Genomic DNA, 12,055 nt, shown 5'->3' on the forward strand with positions numbered 1-12,055 from the left:
GCATTCATTCATCGGCTCTTAAGTATACATTTGCTGTTTAAATCAGTTAAATAACACCCTGCTAAAATATATCTAGACATATCTGACTGGGCTTTTCAAAGGTGTAGGTATACACTGGGAAAATGAGATAAGTGAGAAAACAGTGCAGTGATGGAAAATGCCAAATGCATTGGAGTTAATAGCGTTTCCTTGTTGTAATGGGAAACATGATTTCAGGCTGTGTGCGAGCGTCTGACGGCCGAGTTAAACAAGCGAGGGAAGTGGGGCGTAAACACTGGTTTCATTTGTCATCAAGGTTTACATAAATTTGGTTGAAATGCAACTAAACAAGATTGCACTGTGCGCAGTATTTAAGACATCAAATAAAAGACAGAAAGGAAAGGAAAACAGATACAAGGTTACTGGCATTCCTCTTTTGCAGAATCAATCTTTTGAAATCGGAATAAGAGTGTATGATCCACAGAAACTGGGCTCAGGGACTCGAGCGCTCTGCCATAATCTCTTCTGGGGCTTCAAACAGCTGCTTGGATCATAGCAACAATCACACGCAGCAGAGAAAGTACAAAAAAAGATATGAGGCTCTGCACAAATCTCCTAGCAACAACATCTGGCACTTTCATCACACTCGAGCACTGGTTGTGCTCACATATATAGACAGAAAGATACAAAATCGAAAAAAGAAGCAGGACTTCACCTTAAAGAACTGTTGAATTTTGGAGATTGGTCTGTACCTCAGTAGAAACACTTGCTATACAATTACATGCTTTGTTACAGAAGATTAAAAATCGGGGGGAAATGAGTGTTTTCGCTTCGTTTCTCCTCACAGAGACAAATCCAGTGTAGAAATCTAGTAAGTAACAGTAAAAATAGCAGCGCTGGCCCCAAACAGCCAATCAGATGGTCAAAATTTTGTGTGTAGTTGAAATTCAGTTTCTATAGTGTGGTGGTGGGCGTATCTACTCATTACTAAAGTACAGATGGATATAAGAGTGTATTTGGTTTCTTCTTGGCTGACTGTATCCATAAAAAAGCTATCCTATACGTGTGCTATAGCTTGTAACAGCAGGGATGTGGCACTCAAAGTGTCCTGCATAGAAATATATAGGAGAATCCATAGTTTACCAACTTATTTAAATATTATTTACTTAAAACCACAGTTACTAAGGCCTAGACACCAGCTGGTGACCACCTAGAAAAATCTGATCACTAAACATATACATTGCCCAACCAATTGGTGGGTGGTTAGTGGGTGTCGCCATGGAAGATGCTAGCTTATCTGTAAAATAAAGTATAATGCAAACTGGAAACGGATAATTTTCGACACAAGTAAAACGTATTGCTGCTACCAAAACATTTGAAAAAGTGCAATTTCTCTATGGTAAATGAAGTGGTTCTTATATAGCGCTTTTCTACTCTGAGCACTCAAAGCGCTTTACACACCTTGCCTATGAAGGTAAATGTTCTCCGTTTCCTGTTTGCATTGTATTTTTCACTACTAGTTGGCAAGTAATTTGCGAGTGTTTGCAGACTAGCTGAGATCTTCCATGCAAACTATTGGTGACCGCGGCAACCTACTGAGGACCAAAAAAAATCACAAGGTTTTCAGTACAGCGCTGTGCACTTCTGTGTGACCAGTTTCATGCTAGCGACTGCAAGCAATCAGTCGCTAACTGGTCAGGAAATATACATGTTTACCAAGTGACCAGTCTCTACCAGGCCTGTGTTAAAAGGGCAGCAACCTCTGGCAATGACTCATTTTTCCCTAACTACCGGTTGTTGCCAGATGGTCCCCAACAAGACTAGTTCTCTGTGATTGAGGACTGAGGTACATGATTTGAGCCTGACCAATTTATCAGCAGGCTGCTGTTATTGCTATTACTTTCTATTGGCCAATTTGAAAGTGAAAGTTTTAAAAGTAAAGAGCTTCTGTTATGTGTTGATGTTGCATAGTTTGCCCACCGGAGGGCACTGTGTAACACATGTTTTTGGAACACCACAAACACGGTAAGCAGCAAAATCAGGCAAAGCATACACAAGTATACACAAGTATATAAATAACATATACGTTTTATGAAAATCCATAGATACTTTGGAGTATTGGATTTTTAATTAATCAAAAATCAATCATTGTATTTATTTAGGACTCTGGTAGAATAAGCTAAGGGTGATGGACTGGTTGGCACACAATGTTAAGTTAATGCTGTGTACACAGAGGAGGAACATCATTTGGAAGATAAACACTTTCAAACTGCGTTTTGTGGGAAGGTTTTTGCATCCCGGTGACCTCTGAAATAAAACTTATGGCTCTCGCCTCATTGATTTAGGCAGGAGCTCGGTCCTAAAATAACTGTTCGATGGCAATAAGCTGGCTGCTGACGGGAAAGACGTGCTTCTACAAGGACTGCTGGTTACTTTAACTCAACTTTAGAGTGTCCTTCACACTTTGTTTCTCCAGGATTAAACAAACAAGATATAATCTATAAATTGGAAAGCTATACAAGTCGAGTTATATTGATTTTCTACCTTTTTCTACCCTTTGCTTTCAGTCGTGCTAAAACTAACCCCACTATTAATCTGGTTCAGTCAGACTCTCGGTACCCTGAGGGGAAAAAAATAAGAATTCCTATGTGTGTAGTTTATTCTTTGTGTGAAATATCCATAACTGTCATTACTTTAGAGTGACAAGAAAAAAACTTTTCAATTTCCTCTACTGAATATTTAACAGACTGATCAATAATCTGTACAGACACAATTCAATTTGTTGGCACAAGCGAGATAGACGACTGGTAAAAGCATTACACATCACAGTGTTATTTTGGCTAGCAAATCCTTTGTACTCGTATAGGCCTTTGTATGTTGAGCTAAACAGCAAAAACTATTAATCCCCAAAAGTCTCTCTTAACAAGTAATTTGCTTTTTATTTTCTTTGGCAGATTTTCAAGGGCGCAGTGTTTCATTCTGATCCAAGCAACAAAAGGGGAAAGCAAAGAACTTCAGAGACTGATATTGACTTGAGAGAGGTTTATTAACAGTGTTATCAGGTAAATGTAAAACACTTGTCATAGCCGTTTGAACAAACACACAGCAATCCTCTTTTATCCATCTTACAGCTCAGTTGGAAATGTTTTATTACTTAATATGTTTGTGTGATAAGGAACTAATTCTGCGGCCTTGTTCTCTCTTTAATTTGCGCTGAGCTTCCTGGAGGAAATTTTCATTAAGTTTTTGTTCACAAAATGTGAGCAATTTTAAATCCACATTTCCATTAGCGCATTTTGATTCCCCTTTTTATTTTTACAAGTATTATGTGATAAGCTCACAATATGACCGTCCCACCTCTGCAGGGCTTCGGGTCTGATTACACACGGTGGTGTTTTAGGAACTGAGCTGTCAGTAAATACAACTGGAAAGAAAGAAAGTGGATTGTTTTTATTTTTTCCCTGTACTTGCAACTCCTGCTGGTTGTCTATGGCATGGAAAGATACTGTAAATAAAAGTCTGTTTGTCAGACTATTTATATGTTTTAGAAAAATGACTCATCTCAGTCATACAATAAAAGATGAGCATAGCTATCATGAATCAGACTGTAGGATTGATAACACTGCATGCTTATTGGCTAATGACTTGCAATTGACAAGTTGGTAGCCACTGATCTCGACTTATCTTCTTTCTGACTCAAATACTGACCAACACTTAAAAATTAACTTTATGTTTTATTCAATATGAACTGTAAACGACTCAAATCATCAGGATCGTGTTTACTGAGCTCACTAAGCAAGAGAGTAGAGGGCCCTTTTTCCATATACTTCTATGCAGCCAAAAGGCTTTGCAACTAGAGTTGTCGCCCCCTGCTGACCATTAAAAAAATGCAGGTTTAAGGGACTTCCACAAGCTATATTCATCTTTTTTACTGTCTGTGTCTCAATCACTGTTATAGCATACAGATATTCATTTTGAAAAATATGGAACTATTTACAGTAGAGCTGGGCGATAGAACGATAACGATATGTATCGCGATATAACTTTTACTCGATAGAGAAATTAAGCTATCGCGATAGACCTCGCCGCTCTTGTCCTCTTAAAATAAAAAAAAAGGTCAGCCAATCCAAATTAAGTAGCGCAGAGCCGAACCAATCACAGCCGCAGCGTCACGTCGCGTGACTTGTTACGTACAGCACAAGTGCCAAGCCGCACGTGTGTTTGTTTGCGAAGCAGCCAGCGGGTAATGGAGCCAGCGTGTAATGGAGGAAATGAGTGTGCCGACTAGAAAAATCAACCGAGCGTGACCGAAGAGAAAACAGATGATGGTTCCAATGCCGGAGAGATTGTCGAACGGAAGAGCCATAGAAGTTCCGTAGTGTGAAGGTATTTCGGCTATTTCAAGTCTGACAAAAAACAGAGTAGCGTGCACTGTAAATTGTGCCGAAAGCAAGTCTGGAAATACAATAAACTGGTGCATGCGTCACACTGTGCGCCACATTATTGTTTCGGTGAAATGAATTTCTACAATACTGTTACTGTTAATTCTACTCTCTGCAGTGTTTAAATGCTTACATATACACACAGTTACTGTCCGTCCACACATACGACTCGGTTCTGCTTCTATGCCGCAGCTTTGTTTACTTTTTCCCACCGAGGCTTCTAGACTTCTGATTGGCCAACATTTCTGCACGGTTAGGAATCTAGCGCCACCTGCTGCTTTGGCATGTTCATAGCAGCGTTTTCCTTCATTTCTGCCTTTATGTGTGGACGGGATTATTTTTTAAAACGAAAACGGAAAATCTCCGTTTTCAAAAACACCCGTGTACGTGTGGACGTAGCCTCAGTCTCTGACTGGAAGCGCTAATTCGTCATTCGGCTTTTGTCAGACTAAAGTAACTGTTAAAACTGTTTGAAAAGCTCAGCTATACAACAAGGAGAGATTGAGAATTTCCTTTTAGTTCTCAGTTTATTTGATATTGACAAAAGTTAGTCAGTTTTGTCTGTTCTTCTGTAAAACAAACTAAGATTTATTTTTAGAATTAATATTTTGTTTCTAAGTGGAATTGACAATTTAGTCTGTTTCGTTTGTTCTATTTTGAAACTTAAACGCTTTAGCGGCTGCCTTTTGTGTAGTTTGCAATATTTGCCTTTATTTATCTGAAAAAGTCTCATGTTCCTTAAGTACATCTACCCTGTTGAACTTATTATGGGAAATAAATATTTAAAAACAAGCTGCTGATTATTTCACATTTTACTTGTGAGCAACGGCACATTTAAATCTTACAAATATAGTTATTTGGCTTATATCGTGATAGATATCGTTATCGCCTGAAATGAAAAAAACATATCGTGATATGAAAAAATCTCATATCGCCCAGCTCTAATTTACAGTAAAGACAATAAAGCGGGGTATTATTTGGGGTGTGGTTACTTTGTGATCGGCAGGTACCTACTGTGTGACTGTGCAATATGTATGATTTCTGTGTTTGGTTTACTTATCACACGTGATGGCCAGTTTCAATTTCTTCAGTCGATTTAAAGGTCACTTTTACTGGCTACTAAAAAAAAGGTTCACAATTTTATGACGCTTGTCACACCGGCAAAAAAGGTTTGCGATATCCCTGCAAGTAGGAAAACCAGTGGTCAACAAGCGATTGCACTCATTTGTGGTATTTGGCAGTTGCACAGGTTACTTGGTGGGAGGCAACCTGTCTCCAACCAATCACAGCCTGACTCAAACTGACTGCAATCACTTTCAGACAGATTAGCAAAGGTTTGCTAATATTTGAAGTCTAATTTATAAACACAAATAGATTTGCCAACACGTTGACAGCAACTTAGTCAGACTACACCGAGAAGTGCAAGTCGTCTGCAACTGGTCTCTTTGAAATGGCAGACCTGACTAGCTTGTCTGCCAAGTGGTTGTAATCTGGTTATGTTCCTATAAAAACAAGACTGTGTCATGATGTTTTGGCACCATTTGTATCTTGTTATCTGTAAGCACCCTATAAGCAATCTTGTGTATATGTTATTACAAATTGAGCTCTAAAGTGCTACAAGAGGTTAAAGAAATTCCAGGGAGGACCTTCATCAATGTATCTGGAAAAGTGGACTTACATGGTATTCCCCATTTTCCATAACAGCACCTTCAAACTTACTGATACTGTTCAGAAAAATCAAATGACATATAACATATTAATGTAACGTTGTAGCATGTCATTAAGAGAAAAATTCTAGTCTAATCCGAATTGGCTATTTCTAACGTTAGCATCCATTTAAAGATGAATTATCAGCGACTTTGAAACACGTGTTAGCTGTGACCGGCGATTGTTACATATCTTAAAAATGAGTTTTTTAAAAATCTAATTTTGCCTTAAACAAACCTCATTGTGGACACATTTTAAATGTGACTGCCAAATATGCTGGACAGCAGTCTTGTGCTGATGCCTATCTCAAACTTTAGATGATTGAGCAGAGCAGTGGGATTAACTTCCTTTTTTTCTATTTAGGCCAGTGCCGATAGAGAAATCCACTGAGAAAAATCGCACTGAATGAGTTTAAACTTAATGTGCTTATCTTGTTTGAAAACCTTTCATTTCACAAAGTTCTGGGTGGGAAGGCTGATTTGTGCACCGTGACAGGTTAATGATTATCGAGCTCTATCTGTCATTTTCTCCTCATTTTACTTTGCTTCTTGTTATTTGTGCCGCAGATATCTTGACACAAGACATCACAAAAAGATCAATCTCCTCTCAAGTACACAGCTGAGCCCCCGGGAAGCAGTTTTAAGACGTATTGCACTCTCATTCTTTTGGGGATATGATTCTTTTTTGTTGCTGTTAACAAGTTACAAGTGCTTCATAGCCAAGAGAAATGAATACCGAATAACTAGCAAGGATCAATAAATCATTATGTTTAGTCATTGGGCTGAATAGAGAATAAATGACAGTCGAGGCAATTAAGAATAAAACGAATAAAAGACAAAAATTAAGGCTTGTGCTTTATCGTCAGTGGGAAATCTTTTTTAAATGCATTTTAGAGGTGACTGGAATGATTATAACTCTGGCAGCCAGATGCAAAAAAAAGAAAGAAAACATTCTCAGACATCACAGTTGCAAATAAAACTGATGCAGTCTGAGGTGAACCGTGCTGGAAACATGTTTTGTTTTTGTTTTTTTAATTGAAAAGTGTATTTATTTAATCCCCGAGTGTTACACAGGGGCACCTTTCATGCGGTGGTGTCACTGTAGAGAAAATAACAGTTAATCCCATGTCACAGACTGTGAATCCTAAAGGGATCCTTTCAGTGCTCCAGAACCTACCATCCCCTGACAAAACACAGTCCCTTCTGGCGCTAACGGCTCCCCGGCTGTGACAAATATGGTTTGAGAAAGCCGGGAATAAAAATGAACACCACTGCAGTTCTTTATCCCGCCCCAGGTGAGAAGATGGGGCGGCGCTCTGCGCGATTTGATCCATGTCGAGCTGTAAGTGGATTAAAAAGATCCATTGATTCTCCCCTCCTTCTGTTCGCACATCACACTGGCGCAATTCATTGAAATGTTCCAAAATCTTTATTATCTGCCAAACTATGCGTGAACTTTTGAGCCTTCGACGCTGACTGGCAGCCACTCCGCACCGACTGTCCTTTAAATAACTTGCAATTTTGCCAGAAATGAGAACATATTGGCAAAATTCGTGTAAGTGGGCTGTGGGAACAGTGCTGCCGTGACACCCTCATACTGTGAACATTATGTGGCTTTTTGAAAGCAATGAATTCTTCTTCTTCTTAAAAAAAAAAAAAAAAAGATCATGTTTTCATAAAAGATTTTGTTAGCAGCTCTGGGGAAGCCAAATCTCATCTGAATGACGATTGCCTGTCGATGCATTAGGTAATATTGACATTTACTGACCTCACTCTACCGGAGGAGCTTCTTATTCTCTCCTCTGCTCCTCCTCTCCGAGCTTGTCTTTTCTTTTTCTTCTTTTTCATATTATGGAAAACTAAGTTAGTCAGATAGAGGAGTGAGATTCAGCTGAAATGTGTAATGGTGTGAGAAGCTGAAATGTCTTTGCATCCTCCGACATCATTAAGTAGGTATAAATGCAAGCAGTAAGAGGGTGTTATGGATTGGTAGTTTTTTTGGAAATTACAGAGAGTATATGAAAATAGAGCGAATGCTACAAAGCCACAAATCTCAGCACATTCATCATGAAGTTACAGCAATTGACCGCTGACACTATCAAGCAGAAACAGATATGGTTGCTTTGGGCTCTGAGATTAAAAATGAAAAAAAAAAATCTGATTTATTGCCTATTAGAGGCCCACCAGAAGCTTTTTAAGGGATTGTTTGCTCATGTAGACTGTGGCAATTTAGGGAAAGCTGAGGTATACAGTTTGTGTTAACTAAGAGAGCAATATAACTTTTACTATTTAGGTTCAAATAAATTTTATGTGTACATAAGTCAGTAATGGGTTTTCTTTTAAAGGCAGTCAGGATTAAAGTTTGGGGGTTTTATAGTAATTCAAATAAGTCCCACGATCCCCCTCAATTTTTCCTCTGCATGAGTTCCAGATTGCTGAAGTCCAGGGAAGATTTTGTCAGTGCCAACTGGGAGCACCTGGACCCTATGTTCCCAAACTGTAAAAATGTTGTTGCCACGTCTTTTTGTCTTTCACTCACCTGCCTGTCTGCTAGCATGCTAGTAGTCATACATGTCCATACCACTGATCCCACCAGTTTCCACATCTAATTAGATTTGCATTTAATGTAGCCAAGTTTTTTTTTAAAGTTACTTTGTTGAAATGCAAATAGTGTGCCAAGCCTTTTTGTTGCAGCCTTACGAGTTAGGCAGTGACAAACTGGGGGCTCGTCCGGGATTCAGACACGGGACCTCTCATGTTTAAACTGAGAATCATGTCTCTGTACTAATCCTATAAGCTAAACTTGCAGTCATGTAAAAAAGAAAGTTTTTCAAATGAATCTCTGCAGTCCTGTGAAAGACGTACACCCTATGATTCAATAGTTTGATGAGCCAGCTTTAACAGCAATAACTTAAAGTAATGGTTTTCTGTATGACTTCTTATCATTATTTCACATCAGTGTGGAGGAATTTTGTCTCACTCTTCTTTATGCTGCTTCAATTCAATGAGGTCTGCAGACATTTTTTATACACAGCTCTGCTAATGTATTCAGTATTTTAATCAGGCTGAGGTGTGGACATAAACTGGGCTATTGCAACACCTTTTTCAGCCATTCTTCTGCAGATCTGCAGTTGTGCTCGGGATCATTTCCCTGTTGCATGACCCAGTTTCAGTCAAGCTTAAGGTGTCAGACAGACAGCCTCACATCTGACTCTCGAATACTTTGGTAAACAGAGGAGTTTTTGTCCAACTCAAGGACTACAAGGTGCCCACGTCCTGTGTCTTTTCCTCTTAATTCCTATGGAAGCAGTAAGGGTGTATGTCATTTTGCACAGAACCGCACAGCAGTCCTGTGCATGTGACTCTCCCCCCCCCTTCCCCACATGATTATACTTGTATAATGCATTTTGTCTAATGAGTTTTTCATATGATTGCTTTACATGGTGTCGTTACTGTTAGGTGGCTGAGTTGGTGAATTTAAATATATGAATTCAAGTATGTGTGCAACAATCTGAATCTTGAAAGCAGTACACACACAGTAGTGCACACTTGTACTTCTGTGCAGTAAATGTGTCTCAATTCAAAACTGGAGAAAAGACAGTAACCTTGCTATTGATGTAATGCATTTTTTAATATACTTGGATAAGATGATTCATGGTTATTTGTCAAAAAGGAGAAGTAAAGCCAAGACTTTCAGGAGCCAAACTATGTTATCATGGACAAAAAGTTATTAGAGCAAAGTTTCTTCAACAAGACAGGGAGGGTCTGTCTATTAAATTCAAGTTTGCTGGACTTTCAGTCCTGATTATGCACCACTGAACCTACGTTGAGTTACAATATCTAACTTCTTATCTGGCTAATGATACAGACGGCAACTTCACTGAGCTCCCAGCATGAGCACACAGTGAGAGGCAGGGGGGAAAAAATGCTTACTGAGTTCTTGCAGTTGCTTGAGTTGAAGTACTTCCTCCTCTCCCTCCTCCTCTCCTGAGCTGAAGTGCAGGGAAGAGCCTTCCAGCATAAACCAGCCCATCCTCCAGTAGTACAGGTCGTGACCTTCTTTGTAGTGGAGTCTGCCAATCAGTTCACTCTCTTTCCGCACTAGTCCCTCAACTTTAGGTGGGATGAAGCACTGCGGATCCGATAAGTAAACAAAAAGGAGTCTTATTTATTAGGAATGTCTATAATTAAAAACACTGGCAGCGGCCAGTGCTACCCCTCAGCCTCCTAGTACTTGCATTGTTATTGCAAAATATTACATTGACAAGATTTTCTGAAAACTTGACCACTGACCTCTAACCTTTGGGTCAAGGTCACTGAGATTCAATATTTTCTGAGATTTTTAGTGGATACACCTGTGTTATCAGTTTCAAAATCCTAGGTGACGTCCCTGTCAAGAAAGATACATCCATGATATAAATTTGAAACTTCTATGTTGCTTTGATCTCGACTGCCCGGCAGGGTGACGACAACAGCCTATTTTATTGTTTTGTTTTGTTTTTTAAAATGTGAAACTAATAGCACAGCTGAAGCCTCATTTTCCTTAAACAGACACCCGTAGACACATTCACTGCTATTCTTTAGACACTGTTCTGTAATTTAAGCAGGAACACTCAACTGTGCCTAGGTCTAAAAACGAATTGATTAAAGATGCTGTGTGTTGCAGTGTCCATGATTGGGTTTCCTGGGAGTTGAGGATAAAACAGGGACAGGTTTGTGTAGTGTTGAATGATTCTGTCAGTACGTGAGGGAAGGGAAAGAGAGACTACATCTCTTAATGAAATAAGCAAAGGTAGGTTGAGGCTCACTGAAGACACAAAGAAAATAATTGTTTACGAGTGTCATTGTGCACTGTATCTGCAAACTGTGTCACCTTTGTTAGCGCCTGAATCCAGTCATGCTGCGTTTCCTGTGTTTCCGCTCCGAAAATCAGCAGTCGCTCCGTCTGCAGGTACAGCTCCACGGTAAACACAGCCCTGCCAGAGATGCACAGCTCACTATCAGATACGAGGAAATGAGAACGGCCTAACAGACACACACAGAAAAACAGAAAACGGCTAACGAAGCATCCAAATCTAGCTTCAGTTTTCACGCGACCAATACATACGTTAAATCCAGGCAGATCTGCTGGGCAGCTTTCCTGAAGCAGCTGAGAGTTGAGTGCCTTTCTAAAGGCCACTTCTGTTTTACATTCCTCTACCAGATTTGTTTAAGAGTGGCGAGTTTGTTTATTCACAACTCCTATGGTGCTCTGGCACACACGTTCATTAGTATTTAGCCTCTATAATGTTCTATATGTGGGATCTTTGCTGTGCTCTCAGTGTCTCAGAGTTGTTGCAGAGACACACTGCCAATGTACAGATACCGGCCATTTCTTTATATTTTGTTAGCTTTTCTATGCATGAATGATTCAAAGGTCAGTTTTAAGTGGCTTAAAATACAAAATAAAAAAATCATTCCTCTATAAGTGGTTAGGTACAAGGACCGGAGCAAAAATGGGTTAAAAGAAAAAAAAGGAGAAAGTTTTCATTAATTTCAATGCATTAATTTAACATTGCCTTGTGGTGCTGTAATTCATTAAACCACATATAAAATTTCATGTTCCTGTCTAACAAAGCGGTCAAACAGAAACTGGTACAAATAAATACATTCTTTCAAAGAACCATTACTAATTGCAAACTGCAAAAACCATTAAAGTTGTTTTACTGCAAACTGGAAATGATTATCAAAAATGTTCACTACAGCACAGTTCAAGCAGACTTTGGCTCATGTGTGGCCTCTGTATTTAGTGTTTTTCCCACCATTCTATACTTTTAATGCGAAACACACTTTATGAGGCGTTATCCCACCTCACGTGTTGACACAAATGCCATCGGCAATCTGTAAATAAAGCAACAACAAAGAAGCCCCCCCCCCTCGTATATCACA

General features: G+C 39.3%; 1 protein-coding gene across 2 annotated transcripts in view; it reads right to left on the reverse strand.

The window, feature by feature from the left end:
* Nucleotides 1-12,055, reverse strand: part of arap2 (ArfGAP with RhoGAP domain, ankyrin repeat and PH domain 2) — a 169,763-nt gene that overhangs the window by 37,087 nt on the left and 120,621 nt on the right. For both annotated transcript variants that reach the window (XM_086281238.1, XM_086281236.1), the window contains exons 17-18: nucleotides 11,001-11,103; nucleotides 10,061-10,259 (exon numbers count right to left, since the gene is read on the reverse strand). In XM_086281238.1, the coding sequence (XP_086137364.1) occupies nucleotides 10,061-10,259; nucleotides 11,001-11,103 (302 nt within the window). The remainder of the gene's footprint in view (nucleotides 1-10,060; nucleotides 10,260-11,000; nucleotides 11,104-12,055) is intronic.

The sequence above is a fragment of the Aulonocara sp. 'chitande type north' Nkhata Bay genome, linkage group LG3 (assembly GCF_057382095.1).
Source record: "Aulonocara sp. 'chitande type north' Nkhata Bay isolate Kocher_YH1m ecotype deep benthic linkage group LG3, A_spYH_male_GT1.1, whole genome shotgun sequence".
Lineage (NCBI taxonomy): Eukaryota > Metazoa > Chordata > Actinopteri > Cichliformes > Cichlidae > Aulonocara > Aulonocara sp. 'chitande type north' Nkhata Bay.